Genomic DNA, 17,341 nt, shown 5'->3' on the forward strand with positions numbered 1-17,341 from the left:
CCTCCCTGCACTCTGGACTAGTCCCTGGCTGTTGCCCTGTGTGCCCGATCGCTTTTGATCTGTTTTTAAGCACCAGGGTTGCGCTCACAGCACTTTCCGGCAACACTGCCAACTTTTGGCGTAGTGTTGGAAGCAGATCGTCTACCGGTTTTTCTTCCGTCACATAGTCTGGGCGTCTCGAGGGCGCATCTGCGGGATTGGACGGACCCGCGCGGTGGTGAAGGACAAAGTCGTACCCCGCTAACAGCATAGCCCATCTGGCCTGTCTGCTGTTAAGCTGCGTTACCCGTGCGAGTCCGGTCAGATTTCTGTGGTCCGTATAGACGTCTATCGGAGACACACTTCCTTCTAAGTAATGCCTCCACTGCTTAAAGCAGTCCACAATGGCGAGCAACTCTTGGTCGTACGTTTTGTACCTTGTTTCAGCGTCTTTCATCTTGCGTGAATAGAACGCCACTGGGCGCCATTGGCCCTCTTTGTCACACTGGGATAGTATCCCCGCTATCGCGAATTGCGATGCATCTGTCTCTACCCTGATTGGTAGTTCTGGGTCAAAGTGTCGAATGACTGGTGCTGTCGTGAACGCGTCTTGTAGCATCCGAAACGACCTCTCTGCACTTTCAGTCCACTCAAATGGTTTTGTAGGCTTACCATTTTTCACTCCTTTTGTAAGGTCAGTTAAGCCTTTCGCAATCTTTGCGTAGTCTTTGATAAATCGTCTATAGAAATTACAGAACCCTAGGAACATTTGCGCTTCCTTTAGGGTCGTTGGTGTAGGCCATTCCTCAATGGTCGCTACCCTCGCTCGATCCATGCGTATGCCGTCCGTCCCGACCACAAAGCCGAGAAACTCAACCTCGTCAGTGAAGAACTCACACTTTTCGAGATTGCAGTATAGGTCATGCGCTTGGAGCTGCGCAAGTATTGCGCGCACATCCCGTATGTGGGATTCCCTGTTCTCTGAATAGATGAGTATATCGTCGAGGTACACGATACATATGGTATCGACGTAGTTCCCCAACGCCTTGTTGATATACGCCTGGAATGTTGCTGGCGCGTTGGCTAGGCCGAACGGCATTACCAGGTACTCGTAATGGCCATAGCGCGTTCGAAACGCCGTCTTCCACTCATGGCCTTCTTTAATGCGGATCCTGTAGTACGCATTCTTGAGATCCAGTTTTGTGAAGATCCTCGCGCCACTCAGTCGATCCAAGATCTCTGAAATAAGTGGCAGCGGGTGTCTGTTTTTGATAGTGACCTTGTTGAGGCCCCTGTAGTCCACACATAGGCGTAGCTCGCCATTCTTCTTGGGCACGAACAGAACGGGTGCGCCTGCAGGGCTCGTGGAGGGCCTTATCCACCCATTCTGCAGTGCCTCATTGAGGTATTCTCTCAGAGCTTTGAGCTCCTTCGCCGACATGTGGTAAATTGGGTAGTGTGGCGGCTCATCTGTCGTTTCGATCGCGTGATCAGTGCTCTTGTGGCTTGGCAGCGTTGTAGCGGCCTCTTTTTCGAACACTTCTGCGAAATCTCGCAGTTCTTCAGGTAGCGTGCGATCTGGCCGCGCTTCCTTAGATTCTGTGTGTAGGAGGAGTATGCTGTAGTACTCATCCTCATTGATTTCCTCCTCTGCACTTATCATGCGGATCGTTGGTACTGTGTCCTTGAAGTACCACTTCTCTTCCCCAATGTCTAGGAGGATATCTTGTTGCTTCATGGCAGGCATACCCAATGTGATATGGGACTGCCCTTGATCAACTGAGAATACAATGGCGTGTATTGTCCTTTTGACCCCGTTGAAATCCTTGAGGTGTAACTTAACCTCATGTACCCCAAAGCAGTTGGCATCTGCGACGCCGCCCCAGCGCAGATGGGGCATGCGCACATTAGCTTCCGGAAGACCCAGCTCCTCCGCCAGCCTTGGCGCGATCAGACTGACGTCTGCTCCTGAGTCTAGTATTATCTTGATGTCTTTCTTGTTGGTGGGTCCTTCGATTACGCCTTCTGTATTCATCGCTTTCCCTACGGCTTGTGATTCCGTGCGGGTCGCATGCGTAGAGATTAATGCGACCCCGACGCTTTTCCCTTATTGGTAGCGTCCTCCTTTGGTTTTCGGCAGTCTCGCGCTAAGTGCCCCACTTTATCGCACTTATAACACCGCAACTTCGTTTCTTTCTTCTTATTGGTCGCTGACTCGGAATCTTCAACTTTGAATTTCCGATGTGCCGCTTCAGCGCCTTGGCTGCGTTTTATTGGAGCATCGTTGTCGCCGAATTTCCGCTTGGAGCTTGCGTTCATTGTTTCCGTCTCCAACCTCTTCTTGGTTCTCTCCCATCTCGTAAGTAACGTCACGACGCCGCTGCGTGTTTCGGGTATTGTTGGTAGGCTTGCTAAATGATGCTGTAAGTCTACCCTCAGTTTTGCAATTAAGTTATTGCGCTTTTCTTTCTCTGTCCAAGCAGTGGTCATCTGAGCTTCGAGGGAGGTAAGGTATGCTTCAAAGTCAGCAACTGTTTGTCCCTTCCTCTGGGTTGCCCGCGCGTGCGCCATGTGAACGCTTAGCTCGCGGTTTCCTGGATCTTCGAGTTTGTCCAGAAGGAATGTGGTAAATTCCTTCCATGTGGTGTCGCTCTCTTCTTCCTTAGTACGGATATAATCGGACCAGGTTGTCTTTAAAGAGGGAGTAAGAAATTGTTGGGCCCAGGCGACTCGGACGCCCTCCTGGGCGAACCGCCTGGGGGCCAGGCGAAACGCATTTACAGCGCAGTCAACCCAGTCGGTGTATTCGCGCAATGATTTTCCTTTATACTCTGGGAGGTCCTTGGGGTGGATATCCTTCCCTTGAGGTGTGGTACTCTGTGCTCGTGGTTCAGCAGCTTCAGCGTCTGTGTCTAGTTGTGTTATCTCCTCTTCGGTGGCGGGAGTGCTGCGTGTTGGTTGTCCTTCAAGGACAGCTTCCATCCGCGCTACTTTATCTTTCAGTTCTTTAAGCTGAATTCTTTTTTGTAGGTCAGCTTCTCTTTTCTTTAGTTCTTTGATCTGTTCGTTGATTGTTGATGTTGAGGTTGGTAACTCTGTATCCGTGATAGGCATTGAAGCGCTGTCTTCTCGCAGTTGCTCCGACATCTTGATACCGGGCCTACGCCTTTGTTTTGGCAAAGAGTCGTCAGAATTGTAAGGGGTGGATGTAAGCGTGATATCAAGATGGAGAGCAATAGGCTTGGATTCGTGTCAAGACTGACGACTAAGGAAGCGAACTAAAAGGAACGCTGTGCGTAGCTTAAATACTACAGTCCCAAAGAGCATGTGACTCGTGGCCTAAGCGCAGCTGCCCCGTGCGCCAGTTCCCTCTCTGTTCCTCACATTGGTACTACACCTGTACCGCACGATCTAAGTAGACAGACGACGAATCTCATTATTTCACTTCACGTGACACTTGAGCATATCTCTTCTATCGGTTTCGTGACAATGGCCACGAATCTGAGGAGTTTGCGATTCGGATGGGGGTCCCCAAGGGATCACCTCTTTCAACCATCCTTTATATCCTATATAACTCAGACCTCATTGAAGTGAGTAATGCAGAAGATGTCACTACTACAGGTTATATTGATGATATAGTAATGCTAGCATATAGACAGATAGCAACAGAGATGATAACCAAACTAGATAAGGTATTACAGTGAGCACAGCGCTGGGCAGTGACTTCTGCCTCTAAGTTCCCACTAGAAAAGTTCCAAATAGTACATTTCATAAGATCCAGAACAAGTGTTGACACAGAGCAGCCTATGCAGACAGCGCTACGTACGATCACACCTAGTAGAATATTGTTACGAAGGTAACACGTGACAAAACCAAGGAAGCAAATATGATTGGTTCTTGGGAGAAGAACCAATAGCAGATGCAGGATCTCTCATGCGTCTCATGGCATGAGAATAATGAGAAGGATTTTCCTATGTCTATAAAATAGTGGCTTCGCTCTCGTTTTCAGCAGACTGTAGTTTAACTGTCTAGTATATCTAGTAGTTAGTTGAACATTCTCTCATACTTGAAGCTCATACTACTCTAAGTCATAAAACTTGGACTAACTTATTCCTCTTCCTCTCTGAATAAGTCCCAGTCCCATATTGTTCCCTTTGCTCTAGGAAGCCAACCCCTTCCGAAGTGGCTTACATTAGTGAAGCTAGTCGGTATTGGGACAGTGTTCCTAACAAAAATATAAATACCAAGGGGTCACCATGAACGCCAAACTGGAATGGAAAGAGCAGGTAATTCCTTAGATGATATACGCCTGTTCGCTATGGTCAAAATCAAGTAAAAAGAGCTACTTATATATAACGAAGATGCTCAACATATTAGAATCTATCCCAGTATGAGGGGCCTGTATAATTACTAGGGCATATGAGGCAATGTCTAAGCCCACACTTGATTTTGAGGCTTACCTTCTCCCAATTAAACAATAGATAATAAAGCATAACTTGGAAACGCTTGGACGGCTGCAATCCAGCCCCGGGTTTACAGAGATGAGAAGCTCCCTAAGAAGCCGAACAAGACAGAAAGAACCCAAATACAGAAGCCCGTTACAAAAGATCAGAGCGGAAGTGCAAACAATTGGAGAGATAAGCACTAAGAGACCTGAGACAATCCCTTTATTCATTATGCCCCCATGGCAACTGGGACCAACCATATATATTGACTCGGATGATAAATTACGATCTAGGTATAATATTATAATAAAGATACCTAATAGTATATATATCTATATAGATAGGAGCAGTATCAACGGTCGCGTCAGAGCAGCGGCGGTCTATCTAGTAGGTAAGTGTTACGAAGGTAACACGTGATGAAACCAGGAAAGCAAATATGATTGGCTCTTAGGAAAGAACCAATGACAGATGCAGAATCTCTCATTCGTTCTTGGCAATGAGAATTCTCATGCGTCTCACGGCATGAGAATTGTGAGAGTTCTCATGCGTCTCATGGCATGAGAACAATGAGAAGGATTTTCCTATGTCTATAAAATAGTGGCTTTACCCTCACTTTCAGCAAATTGTAGTTTAACTGTCTAGCTTTGCCTAGTAGTTAGTTTGAATACTATCTCATACTCGAAGCTCACACTGTTCTAAGCTATAAAACTGAGTACTATCTTACTGTTTTTCCTCCTCAATAAGTCTTAGTCTCTTCTTTATCCCTTTGCTCTAGGAAGCTCAACCCTTCCGAAGTAGCTTACACCAGTAAAGCTAGTCGGTTTTGGGAAAGTATTCCTAACAGTAAGCTGATGTTAGGAACACTTTCCCAATACCGACTAGCTTCACTAATGTAAGCCACTTCGGAAGGGGTTGGCTTCCTAGAGCAAAAGGGAATAATATGGAACTAGGACTTATTCAGAAAGGAAGAGGAATAAGTTAGTCCAAGTTTTATGACTTAGAGTAGTATGAGCTTCAAGTATGAGAGAATGTTCAAACTAACTACTAGATATACTAGACAGTTAAACTACGATTTGTTTAATGAGAGGAAAAGCCAGTGTTTTTATAGACATAGGAAAATACCGCTCATCACGCTAATTCATGAGCGCCAGGGGAGCGCTCATGCCGCTCATCCATGAGCACCGTGAGCGCGCTCATGCCAAGACTTAATGAGCGCTTCTGCATTTACCATTGGCTTCTCGTCCCCAGAGCCAATCATATTTTGTCCTTTGATTTTATCACGTGTTACCATCGTAACAAGACCTCAGCAAGTGACAGAGCGCGCTGCTTATGTAAATAAGGATAGAGAAGATCGGCCTATGCACCTTTCTTGCCTCCTGGCGCATGCCAGGCCACCGAGACGCGACATGCGGACGCCGCATGGGCCCGCAAACTGTTAGACACGCCCTCGTAACATATTAGATACCCAAGGAAATCAGGAGACACCAGCTAGGAAGACTCCAAGGACGAAACGACCTCAGGGCCATCCTGAATCAGTGTAAGCTAGCCACCAAAGCCATTGCACTTATAGAACAGGGCCTCAGTTGGGCAGAGGGTGAGAGTAGTGGAGAAGAAGACGAAGGCGAGCACTGAGGGGACAAAGGTATTCAGTTGGCGAAACCGGGGCTATTAGCCTTAATGATCCTATTATCATAATGTATCAGTAGCAATAACTATTATCTACAAGACCAAGTAGATAACAATGGTAGGAGAGAAAGGGAGCGCAGAGGGAGCTGCTGGTCTTGCCTACGCTTGTATGACAGTGCTCTAGAACTAGTTCTAACGTTACCATACAGCGATGCCAAGCGAACTCAAGATTCGCGAGCAGATTGGCCCGCAAACGGCTCGTTAGAACTAACAGGGTTAAGGGCAGTCCCATCTCGGTTTGTAGCACTGCTTCATCGCCTGGTTCCTCCTCACAACACTACCGCCGCAGTGAGCTAATATGGACAAAACGAGCTGGTTACTGGCACCAGAATTCCCAGGTTCACTACGTCAATAAGCGCTTGACAATGATGTCTGTTGCACTTCCCTTCAATACCGTGCCAGCGGTCGACAATCTAGGAAAGACAAGGATGACGGTCAGCTTTATTTCTACCCATGGAAAGAAAAAGCCCTTGCGGAGTTTCTGTTGCACCAGAATGCCCTTGGGCGCTCTGTTCGAGTAGGTCACGGTCGTTTAATAGCCTAAGGCACTGCTACTCAACGAGAGCCAGGCAACAGGCCAAGTAAACCTCCCTACAAAAGCTGGCCACAGGCCTTTTGTAAATGCCATCCAGATCTCACTGCGAGCAAACAACAAGCGTTGGACTGGAGACGGTTCGATATATATGATAAGGTTGCACACCGATTTGAGGTAATTGGACCACTGCTGTAGCGTCCGGATATCCGTCCATGGAATATGCGGAACTACAATGAGACTGGTACCCTCCTTTCAATGCCGAACAGTGTGAAGGTTATTGTCAGTAAGAAGAACAAACAAGGCCGAAGAAGCGTGCGTATCAAACGCACAACCATTAAAGCTATAGAGTGCGTGAGTACTGATGATAGATGTTCAAATCTAATAATAATTTGGCCTGCGTCGACATATGGAGCGAATTGGACAACGCATGACACTCCTGGATGGTACTATGCATTATCCGATAAGGGTACACGGATTCCTATAGGAGAAAAACAACACAATCCATCAGCCAAGATACAGTCAGTACCGAAACTCTGTCCACTTTCTGATCAAGGATGTTAACCGCATAGGCCAAGTTTTAAGCCTAATGGAGTACTAGCTTCCATCAGGTCCCACCCGCACCTTGCTCATAACCATTCCCCCTTAATCATGTCTTATTGCCTATATCAGGTGTCGGGTAACTGGATGAAGTTTGCTGTAGGAACCGTGACAATATTCCCACCCGGATGGAATGGAAAGGAACAGGACGGATCGCAATAACATCCATCATATACTCCTCAGGACATTGGGTGCAGTTAGGGAAACGATCATCTGTGTCGCGTTCTAGTGGCACTGATAATAACAGCTAATATGACCATGGCAGAGCATAACCTCCCTCATACTGTACCAATTTTAAATCTGAATGACTATCTCTCGCTGCTTCCACATTAGGCTTTTGAATCCTGCCATCCACAAGCGTCCCCCAGTCTAGCTGTCCAGGAAGTAGGGAGCCCAAGTTCTGTGCTCGAGAGTTCACCGCGGCTCTCTGTTCAACGAAGAGATCAGAGCAGACTACAGCTATTACAGTTGAGTGAATGGGATAAAGCAAATCCGTACAATAAGAATCCCCCAAGCTGCATTCACTACACTATCAAGTGGAAATTCACGGTCAATAGGAGGTTTCTCACAAGGAATACGGAACAGAACCTCGTCCTTACGCCAAGTGCACTCTGGCCCCACTCTTTTCAAGTAAAGGTAGAGAAGGTCGAAATTGCCTTTTAGGGAGATTTCTGGTAAAGTTACGGTTTCGTAGCCTGGATCGAACCCTTGGGATGACACAGGTAGAGCATTCTGCACTTTCTGCAATTTGAACGTTCTTGAATGTACCATGGAGAAGCATATGCTCGATCTTCATAAGCTGGGCAGTAGAGAGGTGCCTACCCATACTGTGCAGGTGTGGTCCACAACGGTGTTCAGGTTAATGTATCCTAGTCATTGCTACATGAATAGAGTGCTGTACACTTATGGTTCTAGCTCAGATGATGGCTTTAATGATCCCATACTATATCTCTACTAATGATCAGATGTCTCAGTATTATAGCTTGGACGTGCAACTGGTCGACAGAGGTTCCATGATCATCAGACTATAGGGTTCCAAATAAGTGATTGCCATCGTGATGTCATTGCAATCTGTCCTCTTCTGCCACCTTCTATATGAGTGGAGTCATTATTGAACTTCATACAGCATACCTTCATCCAGGTTACCCACTGTCCTGGAAATACAGGCTACAAGGCATCTCTCGAGACTATTCATTAGGGTGGGATGGATGGCGGCAAGGGCAAGTGGGGCTTAGTTGAAGCTAGAGCTCTATTAGGCTTAAAACTTGGCCCATGCGATTAAGTCCTTGATCAGAAAACGAACAGAGGTTTCGATACTGACTGTATCGTGAAATACTGGGAAGTTGCTGGCACATCCGCTAGGGCTGTCGCCGTGCCTTATGATGAAAGAATTGAGGATGTTGTGAAAGGCGCTCAGCCCTTTCTCGTCAATGATTTCACATGCAAGTGGATGGAGAAAGCCGACTGAGAATGGAACGAGTGCCAGACTACTCTATAGACTATCAAACGATAGCTCAAGCGTGGCGGGTATGTTTTTGCTTCATTCCGCAAGCTGGGTTCACCGTCCTTAGGAACCAAGTCAGACTCCATTTACATCAATCGTTGTCAAATTGCATTACGCCTTTACATATCAATAGGGCTAGAACACTATTTTCTCCATAGTCTTCCAAGGAAGATTTTGAGTGTATTGCCTGCATAGTTCGCTTCAATTTGTGTGGGCATTTCTCCAGTTATTGCTAAGCATATAAGGGTCGTAGCTCATTAAAATGATACCTCTCGGATTTTGTAGGCTGTTAGTTATACTAGTGAAGCTCTCCAGTCGTTTTTATCATGAAGATCACATCATTTCTGGCTGTCTCCCTCAGCTCTTTGGCCTCCTACTCTCTTTCGAGCAAAAGAGTCAATGTTCTAACGTGTGCTCCAACCTCATCATGCGCAACATATTCTGCCACGAGCATTTGGTTTGTGGCAATGAGCGGAACCGCTTGTCCAAGTCTGACTCTCCCACTTCCCGTGGAGTTGGCCACTGCCACGCCATCCGACCATCCTGAGAGTTGTTACTACCCAGCCACGATTAACTATTGTCAAATGGGCCAGTACACTAACCTCATAATTCCAATGAGTATCATCGCTACTGCTATCTACAATGGGCAATCCTCGGGCGCGATCGTGTGCGGTCGAACAAAAACTGCAAATCTTCCTACATTCGTTGCACACACTCCAGGTCTGAGTGCCACTTTGAACTTTAGCACGCTCCGCTAACGCGTCTTTAGCTGCCACTATGACTATTCCTTCGCAAATCACGGTGACTGCTCAGCAAGTTTGCTAAGATGGCATGGAAATTCCAAGCTTGAATAAATTGACAGTCTTCGAAAGAGATTCTTTAACGAAATGAGTCCATAATGTTGCTCACGAATTACATGATTCTCTTTCATTCCGTTTGTATGGATACTTGAGCTGTCGAACACTTTTTCAATATATTCTATATAAGTATACATAGCTATTATGTAGATTCCTTGAATTCAGACATGAACAAATTAATTTGAACTTTAAGAGATATTACATAGAGATGTGAAGATATATATATCACCTAGCTATACCAGCTAGTTGAGCTGGTATAGCATGTCGTTTTGAGTGATGCTTATGCGCAAAGGGTGACTGCGTGATTTGATTCGATTTGATTTGATTTTTCATTTACCCATCCTAGTTAGGATATGCAGGCTACATACGAGTCATGTGATCTATTTACATTCCTCTTTACGGTTCTATTTCCTGAAGTTTTGTTCCTGCTTAGAGTTGTCTCTTTATAGTAACCTCATCTCTCACCCTATTTATAGCGTAAACATAACCTAGCTTTATTATCAAAGGTCTCTATTGCGGAACCTTCCAGACTTTTCAGCAAATTCAAGTATAGCATGTAGCTCTCCATCTGCTATATCTTCTGAAATAAAAGACGATAGGCTGTTAAGAGGGGGTCCTATCGGCCTCCGCAGTCGTTGTCGTAGTCCTCATAGAGTGGGACAGTCAAGAAACACATGTGCCAGTGTCTCTCTCGCTCCACATTCGCAGTTATCATCCTGGGTTTTGCCAAACCTCTTCCTATAGCTCTTTAGCTATGAGTGGCCTGTACGTAGTTGAGCTAGTAGGTTTGCTTGAGGGCGCGTTTTCGTGTCATAGAGCTTGCGCACATGTTTTCCTGGTAAGGAAGGGTCAATTTTGCGGAGATGTTCGCGGGTGATTGCGTGATTGATTTGATTTGATTTGATTTTTCATTTACTCTGACCCATCCTAGTTAGTATGGCTGCTGAGATTTGTCCCCCCGATTCTGGGATTTGTCCCCCCGGCTAGCTGTAATGTAATTTAAATCGCTGTAAACAGCTTAGCGTATAATAACGCGCCGCGCTTCAGGGGCAACTTCATCAATGAATTGTATCTATAAAGATTCTTCAATTACCAGTATCAACTATGGAAGATATTCCTGCTCCGCCAGACTCTATTTATAGCTCTTATGATGAAGCATACAACTCTCTCAAAAGTCATGGTATCCAAAACAGGTACAGCTTTGTACTTAAACAGAGTAAGCCTCACCACTCTGATATCAAAACACGATATTATTATCAATGCGACCGCTTTAGAGTCTATAAGTCAACAGCAAAGACTCTAAGCACAAGCACATGTGTAATAGGGTGTCCTTTTAAGCTTGTCATCTTTAAAGATACCCAAAATGATCAGTGGAAACTAGAAGTCCAAGTTAAGCAGCACAATCATGCCCTATCTATTAATCTAATGGCTTATAACGTCTATCGCAAACGTACAGAAAAGCAAAAAGAAGTCATTAAGACTATTTCATATGCTGGAGTTCGGCCAATGCAGATAATGGCAGCCCTTCAACAAGATGACCCGCATATCTTTGAACAAACTTATATAGTTAATAAAGGTGTCTATATATATCTATCTATGGCGTTGTCCTTTATTTGGGCTAAGTGATGACCATGTGTCTGATGCTTTATGTGCTGCAGCGCGCTTAGACCGTAATACTAGTGTACTTTGTACTGGAGGTGGTGATCTTCGAGCCTGAACTTGTGCAAATCTTTTAGCGTAGTAGGCATCTTTGTCTCTAAAATGAAAGTTCCACGCCATAGTTGCGGTGCAATTAGCATAGATTCTATGGGTACTTAGTGCCATATGCCGTGCCTCAACTAACTTAGGTGGAGCGTCTTCCTGCCCGGTCTTATATAAATGACTAAATACTGCGGACATATTGTGTAAGCTATCTAGAACTGGTTGATGTCGACGGCGTTCAATATCTGCTAAGAACTCCTCTAAAGATGGAGGCTGCTATAAAGATTGTTGTTGTGGTGGTTGTGGTGGTTATGGTAGTTGTGGCGGTTGTGGCGGTGATGATGATGGGGCTTCAGTAACAGATACTGTGACAGAAATTGGTGAAGAATGAATAGAAGCAGTTGGCGAGGAGAGCGGAGTTGACACTGGCCCAGCTGTTACTGGGATTGATATAGACACGGATGTTATTACAGGATTTTTTATAGATAGCATGTGCGGAGCTATAGACATAGTAACCTATGTACTAGTTGATAAGGCTTCGGCTAGTGTCTGTCCTTCCTTCTGGTTTATAGGGTTAGATTGTGGTAAAGAGCGCTTAAATACTGATGGATCTCGGCGAGTTGATGATTGGCTCTTCTTCTGCGCTCCTCTTGTATTAGCTAGAAGTGGCTTAAGGATAAACTGGTGTGGTCTTAGCGAAGGTATTTAAATAGACTCTCTGTATGTATACTGATAATGCTAGTGATTGTCATATATATAGCGCAGAGGTAAAGGCCCATAACTTATTGCCATTTGCAGTCTATGGCGACATGGAAGGCCATTTATCCTCTTAAAAAGACCTGAATAAGGCTTTTTACTGCTTGGCTGTTTCTCTTCCTTTTGACGCATAAGTTCCTGTTGTCTGATACGTTCGACTGCAGGCGGTGTGATTATTGTATGAATATTAGATGGCAGGAATGGCATCTTCTCATGCATATGCTCAAACTTGATGTTATGCATAGATGAGGCGATATCCTTCTCATATTTATTATACTGATTATGGATTTACTGCTTGATTCTCTGAACAACACGTAGTATATTGCTAGTAGAAATCAGTAAATAATCCTTTAGTACTTTATACATTCCTTTAATAGGAGAAGTTGTAATTGTATCATAGTGTCAATAATAGGATGTCTAAGCCTTCGCCCATGAAGTGCGTGTTTCATATTGATTCTCCTTTAGATACCTGCATAGTTCTTCCTAATGCTGATAATGATTAAGAAGCTTATCCCACTTTATTTGAAAGTCAGGACGCTTAGGTGTGAAGATGACCTAGTTTATTAGATTATTAACAATACTGTTTAGGTGTGACATACCTGGTTCTAGTGCTTCAGAAAATTCTGACGTACTTCAGCAATTGCCTTCTTTTCTTCTAGTGTTGTACCATCGGCGTCTCTCCATACAAGTTGAGCCTTTATCTGGACATTCTTATTAATATGCCATATATAAAGAAGCTTTAGAATATTTGGAAGTAATCTACGAGCTGCTTGCTTTATTGCTTGTTCTTGGTCGCTTATAAATATGCGTGGATGCGGCAATCCTGTGAGTGAGAGCAAGGTTGAGAGTGCCCATTAGTAATCTTCCTCTGTCTCATTATGAAGAAAGCAGAAGCTAATAGAGAAAAAGGTCTGAAGATTGGTGCAGCCAAGTATGTGTAATAGTGGAAGCTTGTACATATGTCATCCCATCCCTCCCTGGCTTTGGGACTGTGTTTTCTTAGCAGGAGTACTTTGTCAGCGGCCTGAGTGATAGCAGCTACGAGTTTTCAAGTATAGCTATCTAATGCCACAGGTGTCCTCGGTCTTCTTCATGTTGGTAGGGAGTATTATAGCGCGTCGCAGAAACTTTTGGTGTTTAGGCGTTTCTATGGACGTTTGGGTTTGACATCATTCTGGTTGGTTCTGACATCTAGAAGAATGCTGATGGGTAGGTGGTCGGAGTCGTGATCTATATCTTTGTTCACTGTACTTTTGATGGTCCTGTCCACCACGCCTAGTGTCATTTAACAGAGGTCTATGGTCGATCTGCTGTCCCCTTCTTCATAGGTGATAGTGCCTGGTTCTAGCATGCTGGTTATGTCTAGACTCTCCATTATCTTGAGGAGATCCTTTGCCTCCTGTTCTTCGTGTCGGACTCTTGAGCCCCCCCAGAACTAGTGATGGAGGTTGAAGTCGCCTAAGGCGATTTGTTCTTTAGGTGCATATTCCTCCAGTTGTATCTTGAGTAGCGGAAGGATACTGTTTCGTCCCATTGTGTTCTGTGGTGCATTATACACGTTATGTATGATAAGCTCATCATCTGACGCACCTGGTCCGTTTGTGCTGATTTTCAGCGTGCACAAGTCTCTCGTGTGCTGTTTAAATTGCCATGCGCTGTGATCGAGTCTCTTATTAATGAAGAAGCACAACCATGCTGGGCCTTCCCCATCATCTACAGTTGGGTAGCAGAGGTGGAATATTTCCTTCGCTGGGTGGTGTGTTGTCAATATAAATGGGTTCCTCCATGGCTCCTGGATCACAAGCATGTCGTACTCTGCAACCCTGGGGTCCCGTAGCAGTGTCGCCATGACTGTGTCCTTTGATTTATATACGTTGTACTGCAGTATATTCAATTGTTGTTGTCATTTGATCATGCATCTATATTAGGGTTAATATCTATCTGTGTGTTGTTGCGTCTGCTCATGTTCACTTCCAGCGCCTTGAGCGCCCGCCTCGACAGTATTGCCACCCTCTATAGTCATTAGCTGGCACTTGGGGCTTCATTTTCCTTGTCTCCTGTGGGTGCTGACCTCTTCTGTCCTCGTCCTCGCGTGGAGCTAGGCCGGCTCGTCCCTGATTCCGACGTCAGGGCTAGTTCCCTCTCAGACCTTGATCTCCTGAGAATCATCCGATCTGGCCCCCGCTGATCTGTTTCGCCGCTGGCTTTTAAGGTCAGGTGATACTTGGGCTGTGTTGCGAGCACTACTTTGATCTTACCCAATTCCTCTTTCCTGGTTAGGCATGCCTGGCTCTATGCTTTATGTACTCCGAGGCACACTGCGCACTTCCTGATGGTATCCTGGCCGGTCTTGGATGGGCACTCCCAGGAGCTGTGTAACTGCGCGTAGTAGCCACATGTCTTTGCTGCCTTGCATTAGGTTCCTATATAGCTGTATTTTTAGCATTTGAAGCACTGCTTCAGTTAGCACCGTCTCTTATATCATTCGCTATTACATCTCTCTCCTTCCCATACCAGTCCCTCGTCGATGATTTTGTTGGCGTCTTCTGCTCGTGTGAACTTGATGACGATAGACAATGGTGGTCTCCTAGTCAGCCAGCCAATGTATTTGATGTCTGCTGTGGGGAGGAATGCTCTGTTGGCTTGCAGGATTTCGGCTTTGACCTCCTTGAACCTCTCAGTGTTCATTATGCTGGTGCATATACTATATATAATAACCCTATATGTATGGGTGTGTACTGATGTTCCGCTTCCGAGTCAAGGAACCCAGTCATCCGTGAATTCATGGAGCGTCTGCATCTCGCTGTTCGTTGCTGTTCTGATGCTGAGATCCCCGCTCTTGAGTTGGTTGGCTGATATGGTGGTGATCTTAGCTACGTGTTCGTTTTCGCTCTGGGCGATGGCTGTGTCAACATGGGCTTTCATGATACGCGGATTCATGGCGCGTAGGTGTTGGATTGTCTGGGCATTTCTTATGTTCATGATGATCTCACGCTGCACTGGAGATGGAGCATTATGAGCATTCTGTGTGCTGTGTGTATTTGCGATCAGGGTACTATGTGCTGCCGCAGCAGCATAGCTTATTGGTCCTCCTGTCTGATGCTGTGTTCCTTTGTTCTTTATGTCTCTCGCTGTAGCGGCGAATGTCTTGCCTACTTCCGCGGCCTCAGTCGCCGCCATGGTGGCTGTCTCGCCCACTATGATGCCTTTTTGTATCTTCACTACCAGATTCTTGAGTTCCTCTTTGATGTTATATATCTCTTTTGCTATGCCATTCGCGTTTGCTGTTATTTCTGTATATATGGTACTCATCTTCTGATATACCGCTGTCATGTTAGGGGTCCTTATAACCTTTCTGACCAGGGATATTGCCGCCATAACTACTGTTCTCATCTCTTCTGGGGTTACTGGTTGGTTTTTCTTGTGACCTAGATGGAGCAGTATGTTCCGAAGGTGCCCTGTAAGTTGAGTAGCGTGCTCCTGTATTAGTACTGGCCATGCCACCTCTTGGGGCTATGGGATCGTCATTTCCCGTTCCACACGTGTTGGGCGACGCGCTGCGACTGCTGACGACCTCAGTTCCTTCAGGGTGACGTGTTCGCATGATAGGAATATTCAATTTCAACGATTTGAGTTCTCGCTGTTATGGTGTTTTTCTCATATATTCTTTGGTTTGCCTTTACAGAAAAGAGTCTTTTATGCGGGAGATCATGTGATATTCCTGCAACACAGGGAATTGATTCGGACCACCTCGATCTTGTTTTGGACCACCTCGCCAAGCCGCTATACCTTAAACGCATTATATAGTCTTTATACCCCTTTTATTTCGTGTAATATACGCCTTAAGTAAACAGATTGAGATAGAACCTTAGCTACGCGCGGTGGACGCGTCTTCTATACCTTTACGCGTATTTGCCATCTTTGATCTCCGTTACGAGTCAACTACAGCCGACTAACCAGTTGCCCTGATGCCTCTATCTTTAGAGCCGCCTCCAGAAGGCTTATATGGCTCAAAAGAAGATCTATTGATGCATTGTAAAGAGCATGCAAAGCAAGCTGGATACGCTCTTTCAATTCTGAAGTCGAATGCGTATAGCAAGTCTATCATCATTGCCTGCGTGTGCTATGGTCAGCTAGCGAATAAATGGAAGCTCACTGAGGAGAATCGGAAGCGTCCGAACCATTCATCAAAAAAAACGGGGTGCCGCGTGAGTTGTATTGGAAAAGAACAATCAGATGGAAGGTGGCGCCTAACAATAAGAGAAGGGGAATATAATCATAGGCCTGCACCGGTAGGCACATACGCAGCGCACAGGAAACGGGAAACCCCAGTCAAGGTAAGAATCATGCAGGACTTATGGGCTGGCTGTGCTGTTCGTCAAACGCATGCGCAACTGCAACAGCAGTTCCCCAATATTCTCATTACCAAACAGGATATCTTCAATAAGCGAGTTCAGGCCAAGGCTAGAGCCTTACAAGGGAGATCCGTTGTGGAAGCCCTTTTCTCTGAGTTGGAAGACAGTGGCTACTACTACCCTCATCAAACTTTTCCAGAAAATCATGAGAAAGCAGGGACCCTCAGTCACTTACTAGTCATTCATCCACGCTCCCTGGCAATATACAAGGAGAATTTCGATGTCCTGATTCTCAACTGCACGTACAAGACAAATCGATATAACTACCCGCTTCTGGATCTAGTCAGCTATACTAGGATGAATACAACATTCAACCTCGGGCTATGCTTCCAGCACAATAAGGTTTGTGGGCCTATAGTTATTATAATTCCACTACAGTTACTAACTTAAGCATGCCAGACACAAGATGACTATGAATGGACACTCGAGCAGCTAAAGACAATCTTTCACGCAAACCATATTAAAGCTCTAAATGTTTTCGTCACTGATCGTGATCTTGCGCTACTTCGAGCTCTTGCGAGCACGTTTCCCTCTGTCCCTACTCTACTTTGCTATTGGCATGTTAACAAGAACGTGCTCACTAGAGCACAGGTGCATATGCTAAAGGTTGTAGATATGGAGAAGTCTACAGAGTCTTGTGTTGTCACTAAAGACTGTGAAGCATGTTCCATATTTATGGCTGCTTAGTATCATCTGGTCGAGTCAGAGACAGAAGACATCCTTATCAAACGGCTTGAAATACTTCATACTAAGCATCAAGTAGTAGCTGAGTACTGTGAATACAAGTGGCTGGACCTATACAAGGAGAAGATTGTTCGGGCATATACAAATAAATTCACGCACTTTAGCACTATCACGACTTTGAA

General features: G+C 45.4%; 5 protein-coding genes across 5 annotated transcripts; 2 read left to right on the forward strand and 3 right to left on the reverse strand.

Moving 5' to 3' along the window:
* Window positions 1-2,061: 2,061 nt before the first annotated feature.
* PV09_09715 (uncharacterized protein) lies at window positions 2,062-3,126 on the reverse strand (the record flags this gene model as incomplete). Its single annotated transcript, XM_016363828.1, has 1 exon — window positions 2,062-3,126. One exon carries the CDS (start codon window positions 3,124-3,126, stop codon window positions 2,062-2,064), a length of 1,065 nt encoding a protein of 354 aa, XP_016208340.1.
* Window positions 3,127-9,046: 5,920 nt separating this feature from the next.
* On the forward strand, window positions 9,047-9,631 carry PV09_09716 (uncharacterized protein). The gene is made up of 2 exons (XM_016363829.1): window positions 9,047-9,466; window positions 9,516-9,631. The coding sequence occupies exons 1-2, from the start codon at window positions 9,073-9,075 to the stop codon at window positions 9,569-9,571; spliced, it is 450 nt and encodes a 149-aa protein (XP_016208341.1). The 5' UTR covers window positions 9,047-9,072; the 3' UTR covers window positions 9,572-9,631.
* A 3,864-nt stretch (window positions 9,632-13,495) lies between these two features.
* PV09_09717 (uncharacterized protein) lies at window positions 13,496-14,748 on the reverse strand (the record flags this gene model as incomplete). The annotated part of the gene is made up of 5 exons (XM_016363830.1): window positions 13,496-13,939; window positions 14,060-14,073; window positions 14,132-14,174; window positions 14,387-14,491; window positions 14,575-14,748. The coding sequence occupies 5 exons, from the start codon at window positions 14,746-14,748 to the stop codon at window positions 13,496-13,498; spliced, it is 780 nt and encodes a 259-aa protein (XP_016208342.1).
* A 69-nt stretch (window positions 14,749-14,817) lies between these two features.
* Window positions 14,818-15,453, reverse strand: PV09_09718 (uncharacterized protein; the record flags this gene model as incomplete). The annotated part of the gene is made up of 1 exon (XM_016363831.1): window positions 14,818-15,453. One exon carries the CDS (start codon window positions 15,451-15,453, stop codon window positions 14,818-14,820), a length of 636 nt encoding a protein of 211 aa, XP_016208343.1.
* Window positions 15,454-15,964: 511 nt separating this feature from the next.
* PV09_09719 (uncharacterized protein) lies at window positions 15,965-17,315 on the forward strand. The gene is made up of 2 exons (XM_016363832.1): window positions 15,965-16,817; window positions 16,875-17,315. The coding sequence occupies exons 1-2, from the start codon at window positions 16,029-16,031 to the stop codon at window positions 17,160-17,162; spliced, it is 1,077 nt and encodes a 358-aa protein (XP_016208344.1). The 5' UTR covers window positions 15,965-16,028; the 3' UTR covers window positions 17,163-17,315.
* The last annotated feature ends 26 nt before the right edge of the window (window positions 17,316-17,341 follow it).

The sequence above is a fragment of the Verruconis gallopava genome (genome assembly GCF_000836295.1).
Source record: "Verruconis gallopava strain CBS 43764 unplaced genomic scaffold supercont1.143, whole genome shotgun sequence".
In the NCBI taxonomy this organism is placed as follows: domain Eukaryota; kingdom Fungi; phylum Ascomycota; class Dothideomycetes; order Venturiales; family Sympoventuriaceae; genus Verruconis; species Verruconis gallopava.

Excerpts from the sequence above, each read along its gene's own strand:
- PV09_09716 (XM_016363829.1), top strand. The coding sequence starts at position 9,073 with ATGAAGATCACATCATTTCTGGCTGTCTCCCTCAGCTCTTTGGCCTCC. Across the intron at positions 9,467-9,515 it reads ATTCGTTGCACACACTCCAG|CTGCCACTATGACTATTCCT; the intron begins GTCTGAGTGCCA and ends ACGCGTCTTTAG.
- PV09_09719 (XM_016363832.1), top strand. The coding sequence starts at position 16,029 with ATGCCTCTATCTTTAGAGCCGCCTCCAGAAGGCTTATATGGCTCAAAA. Across the intron at positions 16,818-16,874 it reads TATGCTTCCAGCACAATAAG|ACACAAGATGACTATGAATG; the intron begins GTTTGTGGGCCT and ends TAAGCATGCCAG.